Here is a 15716-nt window from a genome sequence, read left to right on the forward strand (position 1 = left end):
CTTAATGAATAAATATATTTTCTATTCCTTATGCTTTTCTCTCTTTTTTTTTTTGAGATGGAGTCTCACTCTGTGGCCCAGGCTGGAGTGCAGTGGTGTGATCTCGGCTCACTGCAACCTCTGCCTCTTATGTTCAAGCAATTCTCCTGCCTTGGCCTCCCAAGTAGCTGGGATTACAGGTGCGCACCATCAAGCCCAGCTAATTTTTGTATTTTTAGTAGAGACAAGGTTTCGCCATGTTGGCCAGACTGGTCTTTAACTCCTGACCTCAAGTAATCTGTCTGCCTCAGCCTCCCAAAGTGCTGGGATTACAGATGTGAGACACAGCGGCTGGCCTATTCCTTATGATTTTCTTAATAACATTTTATTTTCTTTAGTTTGCTTTATTTTAAGAATACATATATAATACACATAACATACATAATATGTGTTAATTGACTGTTTATGTCAAGGCTTCTGGTCAAAAACAGGCTTGATGTTTTTGGAGAGCCAAAAGTTACATGCAGATTTTTGACTGCAAGAGGGGTTGGCACCACTAACACCCACATTGTTGAAAAGTCAGCTGTATTTGTACATGATGGTCTACATTTAAAAAGTCCCAAAAGAGGCTGGGTGTGGTGGCTTATATCTGTAACCCCAGCACTTTGGGAGGCTGAGGCGGCTGGATCACCTGAGGTCAGGAGTTCAAGACCAGCCTGCCCAACATGGCAAAATCCCATCTCTACTAAAAATACAAAAAATTAGCTGGGCGTGATGGCAGGTGTCTATAATCCCAGCTACTCGGGAGGCTGAGGCAGGAAAATTGCTTGAACCTGGGAGGCAGAGGTTGCAGTGAGCTGAGATTGTGCCACTGCACTCCAGCCTGGGCAATAAGAGTGAAACTGTCTCAAAAAAAAAACCAAAAAACAACAACAAAGAAAACTCCACAAATCCCAAAAGAATTCCCAGACAAATTGGTAGAATTATTATTATTTTGGGGTTTTGTTGTTGTTGCTATTGTTTGTTTTTTTAGAGATGGGGGGGTGTCTCATTTTGTTGCCCAGGCTGGTCTCGAACTCCCGGCTTCAAGCAATCCTCCAGCTCAGCCTCCCAAAGTGCTGGGATTATAGGAGTAGAATTATTATTCTAGTGATAATGGTAAGGTTAGTGTTTTTATCTAGCAACCAACAGTAATTGCCACAAAGAGGAACAAAAGCTTAATTGCAACAGCAATAACCAGAAAATGGGATAAAAAGCTACCTAAAAATAGCACCTGTGATAACCAAACTCCAGAATGGTCTCCAGTGATTCTTGCCTCCTGGTATTCATGCCCCTTTGCAGTCCCCTCCCACACTTAATAGGGCTGATCTGAATAACCATTAAGACATTACAGGTAGACTGTGGCTTCTGAGGCTAGGTCATGAAACACACTGGCTTCTGCTTTGCTCTCCTGGATTGCCTGTTCTGGGGGAAGCCAGCCACTGGGTCGTGAAGCTGAATACCCTGGTAGCCTTGTGGAGAGGCCCTTGTTATAAGGAACTGAAACCTCCTGCCAACAGCTGACACTGACCTGTCAGCCATGCGAGGGAACCATTTTGGAACTGGATCTTTGAGCCCCAGTCAAGTCTTCAGATGACTGCAGCCGTGGCTGCCATAACAGACCGCAATTTCATAAACTGCTGGGCCACAATTACTTAGCTAAGCTCCTCCTCAATTCCAGAGCCACATAAACTATGTGAAATAATAAATGTATATTGTTGTTTTAAGTTGTTATTTTGGGGGCAATCTGTCACATAGAAACAGATAACTAATATACATTCAGGGAATACATCTAATACAAGATGTGAAAGATTTATATAAGAAAGCTATAAAACTTACTGAACTTTATGAAAGAAGACCTCAGTAAGTGAACACTCGAAAACTACGAGTTATAGGCCAGGTGCGGTGGCTCATGCTTGTAACCCAGCACTTTGGGAGGCCAAGGTGGGCAGATCACGAGGTCAGGAATTCAAGACCTGCCTGGCCAACATAGTGAAACCCCGTCTCTACTAAAAATGCAAAAAAAATTAGCGGGGCGTGCTGGCGGGCATCTGTAGTACCAGCTACTTGGGAGGCTGTAGAGGGACAGATGGCTAATAAGTACATAAAAAGATGCTAAACACCATTTGTCATTAGGGAAATACAAATCAATGAGGCTGGGCGAGATGGCTCACACCTGTAATCCCAGCATTTTGGGAGGCTGAGGAGGGCGGATCACTTGAGGTCAGGGGTTTGAGACCAGCCTGGCCAACATGGCAAAACCCCTCTCTACTAAAAATATAAGAATTAGCCGGTGTGGTAGTGCATGCCTGTAATTCTAGCTACTAGGGAGGCTGAGGCAGGAGAACTGCTTGAACCCAGGGGGCAGAGGTTGCAGTGAGCCGAGATTTCGCCACTGCACTCCAGCTTTGGAGACAGAACAAGACTACATCTCCAAAAAAAAAAAAAGATTGTAATGAGATACCATTTCACACCCACTAGAATGACTATAATAAAAAAGACAATAACAAGTGTTGTAAAGGATTCAGGGTAACTGGAACTCTTATAGATTGCTGGTAGAACATAAAATGGTACAGCTGCTAAGGAAAACAGTTTAGCAGTTCCTCAAAAAGTTAAACATAACAATTACCATATGACCCAGTACTACTACTCCTAGGTACACCCAAGAAAATTGAAAACATATGGCCATGCAAAAAGTGGTACATGAAATGTTCATAGTTCTGCATAGCAGCACTACTCACAATAGCCAAAGAGTGATACAACCTGAAAGTCCACCCATGAATGAATGGCAATCAAAATGTGGTATATCCACACTATGGGATATTACTCAGGTCATGAACAGTAATGAAATACTGATACAGCTACCTCATGGATGTACCTCCAAAACACCATGCTAAGTGAAAAATGCCAGATACAAAAGGTCATATACTATATGATTCCAAAGATAGAAAATGTCCAGAATAGACAAATCCACGGAGACAGGCAGTAAATTAAGTAAATTAGAGGTTTCCTAGGGTTGAGGAGAGCGAGGGATAGATAGGTAGTGACGGCTAATGGGTATAGTTGTTCTTTTTGGGGTAATAAAAATGTTCTAGAATTAGATAGTGGTAAAGTGTGAGTTCACAGCCACCATCTCCGGCCCCATTATGCTGTACCTTGCCTGAAGACTTCCAATTGTTTTCTTCGTTGTTCCCTGTGGAAAGCCATTGGCAGTAACATCCAAAGGCTGCTCAGGAACTGCACTCCAGCTGATGGCTATGAAAAGGTAAGAGTCTAGGGTTAAAACTGTTCAATTTCCTGTGAATGTCAGAAGTACTTTAATAAAAATATTTCTCTGACTCTACAGACCCATGAGAGCTGGATATGATGTCACCGGCAACGACTGCTACTTGGATGCTTGGCCTCCAGGGTATAGTAGCCTAAGTGGTTCATAATTCATTATTATTATGATAGTTAACAATCACTGAGGATTTATTTGCTGGACACAGAGTAAATCCATTAAATAGAATTTCTCACTGAATCTTCCCAATAACCCTGATAAATGATATTCTTCTAATCTGAAGACAAAGAAACTGAGGCCAAGGGAAGGTAAATAACATGCCAGGGGTCACAAGAGCATAAACCTGACCTAGTATGGGTGTCTCTAAAGCTCACACTACTGGCCACTAGAGTGGTGAACTGCCTTCCTAGGCTGGGAGGATGTGGACCCTCTGAGGCCACTTTCAGTCAGGGGAGCAGTTACTCCAGGGCAGGTCTAACCTGGATCTCTTACCTGCCCCACAAGGAACAAGTCGACCTGGGCTGTCAGCCCTTTTGGCCTGTACTGCACAGCGGCTCTGTTCAAATAGTAAATCTGACTGCAGTATTTTTAGTTCTTGAACTCCAAAGCCTTTTGGTAAAGCAGATACATTCTGACACCTAAATGTAGAGGGAAAATGCATTCAGTTTAGGCGCAAGCCTAGAGAAAATAGTATCTAGGATTGTGGCTCACATCATCACCCCGAGCCTCAGCAGGTGTGGGGATTTGTTTATTTATTTGGGCAGACAGTGTTCCAGAATAGAATCAAGATTGCAAGAACCTCAGGGCTGGAAGAAGATGCTTCTCTCTCATTCTGAACGGATAACAAAGAATCAAGTCAACACCCTTCAGGGATGTAACATCAAACTCCATTCCTGATACAGGCTTTGAGAAACTTGAAAAGTTTAAGCAGAAACATTACTGTGTTGGCACCTGCTTCCTAGGGAATTCTTCAAACACACCAAAACCCCAAATTATCCTATAATATAAAACCTTCAGGCCGGGCGCGGTGGCTCATGCCTGTAATCCCAGCACTTTGGGAGGCCGAGGCAGGCGGATCACGAGGTCAGGAGATCGAGACTACCCTGGCTAACACGGTGAAACCCCGTCTCTACTAAAAATACAAAAAACTAGCTGGGTGTGGTGTCGGGTGCCTGTAGTCCCAGCTACTCGGGAGGCTGAGCCAAGAGAATGGCCTGAACCCGGGAGGCGGAGCTTGCAGTGAGCCGAGATCGCGCCACTGCACTCCAGCCTGGGCAACAGAGCGAGACTCTTTCTCAAAAAAAAAATAAAAAAATAAAAATAAAAATAAATAAAAGCTTCATTTTTTTCTTTTGTATCTTTGAACAAACTAGGTGCCAACATGATGCTGGTCTAGAATGAAGCAGATAGCAACTGCAAGTACCAGAATAGGAAAAACAGAAAACATCCTGGGTACAGTGCCTAGGGCTGCCTTTTAAAAAAAAAATATATATATAGGGATATAGTTCACATACCATAAAATTTACCCATTTTGCCGGGCGCAGTGGCTCACGCCTGTAATCCCAGCACTTTGGGAGGCCGAGGCGGGCGGATCACAAGGTCAGGAGATCGAGACCACGGTGAAACCCCGTCTCTACTAAAAATACAAAAAATTAGCCGGGCGCGGTTGTGGGCGCCTGTAGTCCCAGCTACTCGGGAGGCTGAGGCAGGAGAATGGCGTGAACCCGGGAGGCGGAGCTTGCAGTGAGCCGAGATCGCGCCACTGCACTCCAGCCTGGGCTGGGCGACAGAGCGAGACTCCGTCTCAAAAAAAAAAAAAAAAAAAAAAAAAAAAAATTTACCCATTTAAAGTGGATAATTCGATTGTTTTTAGTATATTCATAGAACTGCACAACTATCATGGTAACGTAATTTAAGGAATTTTCATCACCCCAAAAAGAAACCTCGTAGCTATTAGCATTCACTCTCTATTCCCTGGAAACCACTTAAATCTTTTTTTTTTCCCTTTTTGAGATAGGGTGTCTGTTGCTCAGACTGGAGTGCAGTCGCATGATCTTGGCTCACTGCAACTTCTCAGGCGATCCTCCCACCTCCGCCTCCCAAGTTGCTGAGACTACAGGCATGCGCCACCATGTCCGACTAATTTTTAAATTTTTTGTAGAGATGGGGTTTTGCCATATTGCCTAGGCTGGTCTTGAACTCCTGGGCTCAAGCAATCCTCCCACTCCAGCCTCCCAAAGTGCTGACATTACAGGCGTGAGCCACAGCACCTCGCCCGTGGTAACCACTAAGCTATTATGTCTTTATGGATTTGCGTGTTAGAGATATTTCACATAAATAAAATTATATAATATGTGATTTCTTTCACTTAGCATTATGTTTTCAAGTTCATCCATGCTGTAGCATGTATCAGTACTTTAGTCCTTTTTATGGCTGAATCATAGTGCATTGTATGGATATATCACATTTGATTTATCCATTCATCCACTAATGGACATTTGTCTATTATGAATAATGCTGCTGTGAACATTTATGTACAGGTTTTTGTTATATACACATATACACTGTTTTTTTTTGAGACAGGGTCTCTATTGTCTAGGATGGATTACAGTGCTGCAATCATGGTCCACTGCAGCCTCAACCTCCCGTGGCTCTGGTGATCCTCCCACATCAGCTCCCCATGCAGATGGGACTACAAGTGCGTGCCACCATGCCCGGCTAAGTTTTGTATTTTTTGTAGAGACAGGGTTTCCTCATGTTGCCCAGGTGGGTTTTGAACTCCTGGACTCAAGCAATCTGCCTGACTTGGCCTCCCAAGATGCTAGGATTATAGGCATGAGCTACTATACCCGGCCTACTTGTGTGAATGTATGTTTTCATTTCTCTTGGGTTGTACCTAGGAGTGGAATTGCTGCGCCATATCTTTAGGCTTCACGTTTGATATGGGCCTACGAAGCTTGCCCTGGCCATGGCTTTGCCCTGCTCTCATTTACTAGAGCACTGAGTTTGGCTGCCTCCTTTAGGGAGACCACACTTGAGTGGTCATCCTTTGACTTTTATCTTAAAAAAAATTAAAACTAATGTTTAGGGCTGCATGAGGTGGCTCATACTTAGAATCCCAACACTTTGGCAGGCTAAGTGGGAGCAGTGCTTAAAGCCAGGAGTTCAAGACCAGCCTGGGTAACCCAAAAACACCCCGTCTCTACAAAAAAAATTTAAAAATCAGCCAAGTGTGGTGGCTTGTGCCTATAATCTTAGCTATTTGGAAGGTTGAGGCAGGAGGATCACTTGAGCGCAGGAACTGGAGGCTGTAGTAAACTCTGATTGTACTGCTGCACTCGAGCCTGGGTGAGACCCAGTGAAACTCTGTTGCTACAAAAACATTTTGAAAACCCCAAACTAATGTTTAGGGTTAAAAAACATATATAATGGCAACGTATGTAAGCTGTAGAAAAATTAGAAAATACAGTAAAAACAAAGAAGAACCACCCATAATACTACAACTCAGAGATTATTAATAATACATTGCTGCTTATCCTCTTACAATTTTTCCTATGTGTGTATGTACTTTAAGGCCAAAATTGGCTTCTTATCTTCTAAACTGTTCTTTAACCACTATGAACATGTTTCCACATTAAATATTCATCAATATTATTATTATTTTATTTGAGACAGGGTCTGTCACCCAGGCCGAAGTACAATGGAGTGATATTGGTTCACCGCAGCTTAATCTTCCCAGGGTCAAGTGATCCTCCTGCGTCAGCTTCCCTATTAGCTAGGACTACAGGTGTGTGCCACCACATCTGGCTAGTTTTTGTATTTTTTGTAGAGACGGGGTTTCCCCATGTTACCTAGGCTGGTCTAGAACTTCTGGGCTCAAGCAGTCCGCCCCGCTCGACCTCCCAAAGTGCCGGGATTACAGTCATGAGCCGCCATGCCCAGCCATTCATCAATATTATTTTTAACAACAACAAAGAAAACACTTAAACTCCTATTACTGGGCATTTCAGCTGTTTACTTTTTCTTTTTTAAAAAAATTAGTAGCTGGGTGCAGTGGCTCACACCTGTAATCCTAGCACTCTGGGAGGCTGAGGCGGGTGGATCACCTGAGGTCAGGAATTTGAGACCAGTCTGACCTGGTTGGTCATGGAGTGCCTGACCAGCATGGTGAAACCCTCTCTCTACTAAAGATACAAAAATTAGCTGGGCGTGGTGGCACACGCCTGTAGTCCCAGCTACTCATGAAGCTGAGGCAGGAGAATCACTTGAACCCGGGAGGCGGAAGCTGCAGGAGCCGAGAGCACACCACTGCACTCCAGCCTGGGTGACAGAGCAAGACTCCATCTCAAAACCAAACAAACAAAAATTATATACAAAGCTAAATGTTCAAATACTTTATTTCCTTAAGACAAATTCCTGGAAGTGGAACTGCTGGATCAAAAGGTAAGGCGATGCTTAATGCTCTTAGGGCCCTACTCTCAGACTGCCTCTTGGAATGACTTCCAACTGAGCCCTCCCTACCCTCTCACCTTCCAGTCAGTGCTCTCTGCATGGCTTCCTGGCTGTATGGGCACTTCCCAATGACCACAGCTGACAGGTAGATAGGTTCTTCCAGGAAATGCATCAACAGTGCCCCTTGGCATCCGAGGACATTCCATCGGGCCATCTTGTCACTGCAGGACATGGAGCGCGTTCTGTCTCCACGGCCTGGCTTCACTCGGAGCAGCCCCACCTGGTGAAATGCAGCACCAGGCTTCCCGGAGTCTCCAGCTTCTCCAGGTACACATTTGGCTCCAGTTCTATAAACGTCTATCACTTTGGCACTACCAGGGGCTATTCTGGTGACAGCCGCCAGTCCCTCTACAGTGAGATTACAGCTGTTGATGCCTGGTGAGATTGGGCCACTTTCCTGCTTGCCAAAACTCTGATGGTGAGTGGCTCCGTTGGTGACCTCCCTGGCCGCAGTCATAGGCTCAAGCCTCATCTTTTTGGTTACAGGACTGTCAAGGTCTTCACATTTTCTTTCATTTCCAGGAGCTTCCAGGTTACTGCTGGCTTCTACTGATGAGCTGCTGGCCCAATCTCTGATGACAGGACAGCAAGGCTGATCTTCAAACTCAAGCATTGGAATGATGGAGGCATCCCCACCTGCAGAGAATGAACCCCCCACTTAAACAAATGGTTCTCAAGTAGGGTCCCTGGACCAGCCACAGTGGGATCTCTTGGGAATTCATCAGAAATGCAAACTCTTGGGACCCACAGTAGACCTGCTGAATCAGAAACTCTGGAGGCACAGCCCAGCCGTGTGTGTCTAACAAGCTCTCCCGGTGATTCCGATGCAAGCTCAAGTTTGAGAACTGCTGACTTCATCTATTCTCCCAGCTGACCTGAGATGAGTTAAGAGCACAGGCACAAAATTCCCTAGTAAGAATTCTCTGAGGCTCTTGTTGAAGACTCTATGCTGGAGCCAGTGAGTTGGAATTTCTGGAGAAGGGTATGCAAAACAGAACACTTTAACCAAGATCTGAGATAATTTTTATCTCTAGGAAGTTTTGGAAACATGGGTTTAGACCAGGGTTCTCAAGCACTGTACTAATGACATTTTTTTGAGATGCAGTCTGGCTCTGTCACCCAGGCTGGAGTGCAGTGCTGTGATCTTGCCTCACTGCAATCTCTGCCTCCTGGGTTCAAGTGATTCTCCTGCCTCAGCCTCCTGAGTAGCTGGGATTACATGCGCACATCACCATGCCTGGCTAAATTTTGTATTTTTAGTAGAGACGAGGTTTCACCATGTTAGCCAGTCTGGTCTTGAACTCCTGATCTCAAGTGATCTGCCTGCCTTGGCCTCCCAAAGTGCTGGGATTACAGGCGTGAGCCAGCGTGCCTCGCCACTAATGACACTTTGGACTGTATCACTTTTTGCTGTGGGGGCTGTCCTACGTATTATAGGATATTTAGCAGCATACCTGGTCTCTACCTACTAGATGCCAATAGCACTACCAGTCCCAGTATGAAAATAAAGAATGTCTCCAGATGTTACCAAAAGTCTCCTGGGGAGCTAAACTTCCCAAATTGAGAACCACTGGCTTAGAATGAACAAGGTTTCCCAAGTGCATTTTGTGGAATGCTATTCTCTAAGATGCTTCGGAAAACAAAAGTGGGTGGTTTCTTTCATAAAGAAATTTGGCAGGCAGGGCGTGGTGGCTCATGCCTGTAATCCCAGCACTTTGGGAGGCCAAGGTGGGCGGATCACGAGGTGAGAAGTTCGAGACCAGCCTGGCCAATATGGTGAAACTGTCTTTACTAAGAATACAAAAATTAGCTGGGCGTGGTGGCGGGCACCTGTACTCCCAGCTACTCAGGAGGCTGAGGCAGAAGAATCGCTTGAACCCAGGAGGCGGAGGTTGCAGTGAGCCGAGAATGCGCCACTGCACTCCAGCCTGGGCGACAGAGGGAGATTCCATCTCAAAAAAAAGGAAAAGAAATTTGGCAACCATTGCTCAAAATTTCCCCATCTTGGAGATTTTATGATGCATGGCCCCACGGTAAAGACTCTAAAGTAAATTACACACCTAGTGTAAACCAGTGTTTCCAAAATTTCCAGTGTTCCCTCTTGCTGGTTTAGAGATTTCCGATCTCCTCTGTCCTTATAGGAAACTGAAGAAAACTAGAGGTCAGTAAGAACCACAGCTCTCCCTTGAAAAGGGAAATATTTCTTCAAACACTAACCTAATGAATGTTGCTTTTCTAAAGCGTATAAATAATACATCTGTAATCTTTATAACTCAAGAGTGGGACAGGCAAGAGATACAGAAGAGGGAATGTATCTGGAGAGGTTGGCTGGCTAACTTCCAGAGACCTCACAAGGTCACAGTGACTTTGGAGAACTCACCAGGGTCCATCTCCCACACTGCAGGGTTGGAGACTGATCTTGACAGAATGCCTGAATGCAAGAGCCTGACTCATGCTAATAAAACTCATAAGTAAGAGCCTGAAGTAGCTAACCCAGTCAACAAATTATTAATTAGTAATAGGATGTGAATGCCAAGGGAGCCAGAGAGTCACATTCTCTAGGTAATGTTCTTTCTGCAGACAAACCTTGGGAGGACATCACATTTTAAAAGATTACCAGCAAAATTTTCAGAAGATTTTTAAGATGAGCAGAGGGTTGCCAACTTTTTATTCCATCAAGGAGGATCTTTAAAAATCTCAATTACTGGCCAGGCACGGTGGCTCACACCTGTAATCCCAGCACTTTGGGAGGCCAAGGCGGGCGAATTACTTGACGTCAGGAGTTCGAGAACAGCCTGGCCAACGTGGTGAAATCCCGTTTCTACTAAAAATACAAAACAATTAGCTGGATGTGGTGGTGCACGCCTATAATCCCACCTACTCGGGAGGCCAAGGCAGGAGAATCGCCTGAACCCAGGAGGTGGAGGATGCAATGAACCGAGATCGAGGAAAAAAAAAAAATTCAATCACCATCACTTAAAAAAAAAATAACTCTCACATCCTTTAAAGTGAAAGAAATTAGTTTTGCAAAATTCACTACATAGTCTTGAGCTTTCTTGTTTTTTCATGGACTGTTCTCACAGATCAGCACCTGTTTGCAGACCACTGACTTGTGGAGTTTGATTAGGGCATAATCAAACTCCGTAAATGTTCAGTATTTGGCTTCCCTGGGCCACACTGGAAGAATAAACATTATCTTGGGCCACACACAACACAATACACGAACACAAACGATAGCTGATGAACTAAAAAAAAAAAAAAAAAAAAAATCACAAGAAAAATCTCACAACATTTTAAGAAAGTTTAAGAATTTGTCTTGGGTCACATTCAAAGCCGTCCTGGGCCCGCATGTAACCAGGCGGGCCGTGGGTTAGATAAGTTTGGATTAGGCCATCAGGCTGTGATCCTCAGATGCATCTTTCTCCACAGTAAGGCTATACCTGTCACTGGGATCGCCCTGGTCCTAGCTACTCAATGTGTGGTCTACGGACCCACACCGCTGGCATGCTTTGGGAGTTGGCTAGAAATGCAGAACCTCAGGCCCCACTCCAGACCTAATGAATCTGAATCTGCATGTTCCCCAGGAGATTCATGTGCATATTACAGCTTGAGAGGAGCTGATTAGGAAACATCCTTTGGGCCTTGGACTAGGGCCCTTACAGGTAAGAATAGAGCGTGGATGAGTGCTGCCTACCTCTGTGTGTCATTTTTCTGGGCTTTGACTCTTAAACTCTTTTCTCACACTCTTTCCTTCTTTCTTTCTTTTTTTTTTTTTTTTTTGGATGGAGTCTTGCCCTGTCATCCAGGCTGGAGTGCAATGGTGCAATCTCGGCTCACTGCAACTTCTGCCTCCTGGGTTCAAACGATTCTCCTGCCTCAGCCTCCCGAGTAGCTGGGATTACAGGCAGGCACCACCATGCCCAGCTAATTTTGTATATATAGTAGAGACAGGGTTTCTCCATGTTGGTCAGGCTGGTCTGAAACTCCCCACCTCAGGTGATCCGCCCACCGTGGCCTCCCAAAGTGCTGTGATTACAGGTATGAGCCACCGTGTAATTGGTCTCATTCTTTCTTAAGTTGTATCTGTATTTTCAATTGGAGTTATGATCAGATCTAGACAGCTATTCTATTTCTTCCTAGTGATTTCTTATCTCTGCTCTAATTGCATGTGTTAGTTTTAAAGCTTAAAAGTTTTAAAGTTTAATTTTATATCCTTATTTCAAAGCTTTTAGGGTGAGAAAATTTTGCTGCCATCCTGAGTTGTTATCCACAAAAGGCAGAAGTTATTTTCAATTTTTAAGAAAGAAAAACAAAAGGTAGAAATGATGCCCCCCTCACCCCAGGCTAGGTCTTCCTGTCTTATGCAGCCATAGCACCCGAACATACCCTTACAACCCATCAAAATTTACCCTAACCATGACTGTCTACATTCCCTAAAAGACTACGAAGGTAAGCAATGTGCTAGTCTTATTCACTTCTGTACACTCAGTATGTCATATCGTGCCTGACAAACAGCAGAAAGTATTTGTTCAACGACTGAATGAATGAAATGAGTTTTAGGATATGTTACTATAGGACTTCTAAGCCCCATGTTGGCTTCACATCTTGTGAGGTTTCAGCCTTATGCCCCTATCCTGATTCTGAGAATTGACTAATAGTGTGAGTGAGACTCTATACTCCTTACCTCTGCCTTCTCTTTAGATGAAACCTTTAGAAATGATTAGGTACACTGGCCTGTCATAAAAAGGCACTGTCACTACTTGTGGCTACTTCAGCCATTAGTGCTTTTCAGGAAAAACCTATCTATGGATAACACAACCATAAGGAAGTAGTCCATGTAACATTAATCCAAAGGCTTGAATATACTTACAGGGTGTGTGGCTGGAGAAAAACACGAAAATGAGGTCTCGTCTGAGTTTCCACAGTCCTTTTTGAGTTCCTGGGACAAAGATGCTATCCTCTTTCAGGGTGGCTGCCAACTGGAGTTGATGGAGAAGGTACCTAAGGGTTGCAAGATGTTATTAGGATGAACAACCAATCTCTGTGGTTAAGGGGAAAGCCTCTGGTAGGGTGATTACTAAGACAGCAGTACTGTAGACTAGTGGGACTGGTAGGGATTGGGAATTATGAGAATGCTCTAGACCAGTGATTCTCAAAGTGTGGTCCCTGCACCAGCAGCATCAGCATCACCTGGGAATTTGTTAGCCCTCTAAATTTCAACTGGCCTCGGTTGCTCACATCTATAACCCCAGCTACTTGGGAGACTGAGGCAGGAGGACTGCTTAAACCCTGGAGTTTGAGGCTGTAGTGAGCTACGATTGTGCCATTGTGCTTCAACTTGGGTGACAGAGTGAGACTCCATTTTTTTTTTTAAAGAAAAAAAAAGAAAAGAAACTCAATTGCTGAGGTTCCACCCTAGATCTGCTGAATCAGAATCTCTGTGGCTCAGCAATCTGGGTTTTAACAAACCTTCCAGGTTGTTCTGATGCACAGTCAAGTTTGAGAACCACTAGTCCAGGTCAGGCATGCGGCTCATGACTGTAAATCCAGCACTTTAGGAGGCCAAGGCAGGAGGGTTGTTTGAGCCCAGGAATCCAAGACCAGCCTGGGTAGCAAAGTGACACCCTGTCTCTAAAGGCTGCAATGAGCTGAGATAACATCACTGCACTCTAGCCTAGGTGACAGAGCAAGACCCAGTGTCAAAAAAAAAAAAAAAAAAAAAAGAGACAGACCACCACTAGTCAAGACCACATTGCTACTCAAAGTGTAGTTTATAGACTAATATAATCTGTATTACCTAGGAGCTTATTAGAAATGTAAATTCCAGGCGAGGCGTGGTGGCTCACACCTGTAATCTCAGCACTTTGGGAAGCTGAGGCGTGTGGATAACGATGTCAGGAGTTCGAGACCAACCTGGCCAGCATGGTGAAACCCCATCTCTACTAAAAATACAAAAAATCAGTTGAGCATGGTGGCGCATGCCTGTAGTCTCAGCTACTTGGGAGGCTGAGGCAGGAGAACTGCTTGAACCCAGCAGGCGCAGGTTGCAGTGAGCCGACATTGTGCCACTGCTCTCCAGCCTGGGCAACAGAGCAAGACTCCGTCTCAAAAACAAACAAACAAACAAAAAACCCCAAAAAACAAAAACGGCCGGGCACAGCGGCTCACGCCTGTAATCCCAGCACCTTGGGAGGCTGAGGCGGGCAGATCACAAGGTCAGGAGATCGAAACCATCCTAGCTAACACGATGAAACCCCGTCTCTACTAAAAATACAGGAAAAAAAAAAATCAGCCAGGCGTGGTGGTGGGTGCCTGTAGTCCCAGCTACTCGGGAGGCTGAGGCAGAAGAATGGCATGAACCCGGGAGGCGGAGGTTGCAGTGAGCCGAGATAGCGCCACTGCACTCCAGCCTGGGCGACAGAGCAAGACTCCGTCTCAAAAACAAGCAAACAAACAAAAAAACCCCGGAAATTCTGGGACTCCCACCCCAGCCCTGCTTAACCATACTCTGGGGATGTGGCTTTACCTTTGGAAACTCCTTCTGGCTATGACCTCAGCATGGCTATCATTGAGGATGTCTCCTGTGGCAAAGATAGGATACCAGGTGAAGACATATGGAAGCTGGAGAGGCTCTGGTTCCTAGAGGCAGAACACAGCAGTTCCACCAGCACCCAGGATGGCCATGTAGCTCCTGGAGAGCTTTGTCAGAAGGTACCACAATCACGAATAACAATGCATTGGCTGTAGGTTTTCTCAACCCAGCACTGTAGACATTTTGGGCCAGAAAATTCTTTGTTGTGGGGGGTCTATCCCAAACACTGTAGACTGTTTATTAGTAGTATTCCTGGCCTCTACCCATGAGATGCCACTAGCACCCCTCTCTCAGTTGTAACAACTAAAAATGTCTCCAGACATTGCCAAATGTCCTCTGGGGTACAAATCACCCCCAGTTGAGAAACACTAATTTACAGAAAAACCTTATCTGGAGAACAAGGGTCCAGATCTTTTGTACAGAGGTATCATACTTGTGCTCATGGTGATACAATTCCATCTAATCCAATCCACAGTGATCCTGGAACAGGTTCCTCATATACAGGCAAGGACAATGGTGGAAGCCAACTCAAAAAGGAACCTGCTAGCTAGAAGAAGAGGTAAAGATCCCAGGTCTCGGCCAGTCACGCAGTGGCTCATGCCTGTAATCCCAGCACTTTGGGAGGCCAAGGCAGGAGGATAGCTTGAGGCTGGGAGTTTGAGACCAGCCTTGCCAACACAGTTAGACCAAGTCTCTACAAAATAAAAATGAAAAAAATTACCTGGGCATAGTGGTGCACACCTGTAGTCCAGCTACTCAGGAGGCTGAAGCGGGAGGATCACTTGAGCCCAGGAGTTCAAGGCTGCAGTGAGCGATGATGGTGCCACTGTACTCCAGTGAGACCCTGTCTCTTAAAAAAAAAAAAGAGGCCGGGCGTGGTAGCTCAAGCCTGTAATCCCAGCACTTTGGGAGGCTGAGACGGGCGGATCATGAGGTCAGAAGATCGAGACCATCCTGGCTAACAAGGTGAAACCCCGTCTCTACTAAAAAATACAAAAAAACTAGCCAGGCGAGGTGGCGGGCGCCTGTAGTCCCAGCTGCTCGGGAGGCTGAGGCAGGAGAATGGTGCAAACCCAGGAGGCAGAGCTTGCAGTGAGCTGAGATCCGGCCACTGCACTCCAGCCTGGGCGACAGAGCGAGACTCCGTCTCAAAAAAAAAAAAAAAAAGAAACAACAAAACAAACAAATAAAAACCCCCAGATCTCTAAGGAATTTAAGGAATTTTCATATTCTTGTTGAGGCCCAAAGCTTTCTGTCATTCAAGACTGCTTGCCAGGTGCGTTGGCTCACACCTTTAATCCTAGCACTTTGGGA

General features: G+C 45.1%; 3 protein-coding genes across 6 annotated transcripts in view; 1 reads left to right on the forward strand and 2 right to left on the reverse strand.

Annotated features, from left to right (window-relative positions):
• Nucleotides 1-15716, reverse strand: part of CFDP1 (craniofacial development protein 1) — a 934470-nt gene that overhangs the window by 326167 nt on the left and 592587 nt on the right. The window lies entirely within an intron of this gene.
• CNTNAP4 (contactin associated protein family member 4) overlaps nucleotides 1-15716 on the forward strand; it is a 990511-nt gene that overhangs the window by 54461 nt on the left and 920334 nt on the right. The gene's annotated exons all lie outside the window — the stretch shown is intronic.
• ADAT1 (adenosine deaminase tRNA specific 1) overlaps nucleotides 1-15716 on the reverse strand; it is a 28331-nt gene that overhangs the window by 8989 nt on the left and 3626 nt on the right. For 3 of the 4 annotated variants that reach the window (XM_050772727.1, XM_050772725.1, XM_050772726.1), the window contains exons 4-8: nucleotides 14337-14391; nucleotides 12681-12811; nucleotides 7828-8446; nucleotides 3791-3936; nucleotides 3174-3273 (exon numbers count right to left, since the gene is read on the reverse strand). In XM_050772727.1, the coding sequence (XP_050628684.1) occupies nucleotides 3174-3273; nucleotides 3791-3936; nucleotides 7828-8446; nucleotides 12681-12811; nucleotides 14337-14391 (1051 nt within the window). Of the gene's footprint in view, nucleotides 1-3173; nucleotides 3274-3790; nucleotides 3937-7827; nucleotides 8447-12680; nucleotides 12812-14336; nucleotides 14392-15123; nucleotides 15145-15716 lie in introns of those variants that run through there. The other variant, XM_050772728.1, reaches the window with a different exon arrangement.

Source organism: Macaca thibetana, chromosome 20 (assembly GCF_024542745.1).
Source record: "Macaca thibetana thibetana isolate TM-01 chromosome 20, ASM2454274v1, whole genome shotgun sequence".
Taxonomy (NCBI): domain Eukaryota; kingdom Metazoa; phylum Chordata; class Mammalia; order Primates; family Cercopithecidae; genus Macaca; species Macaca thibetana.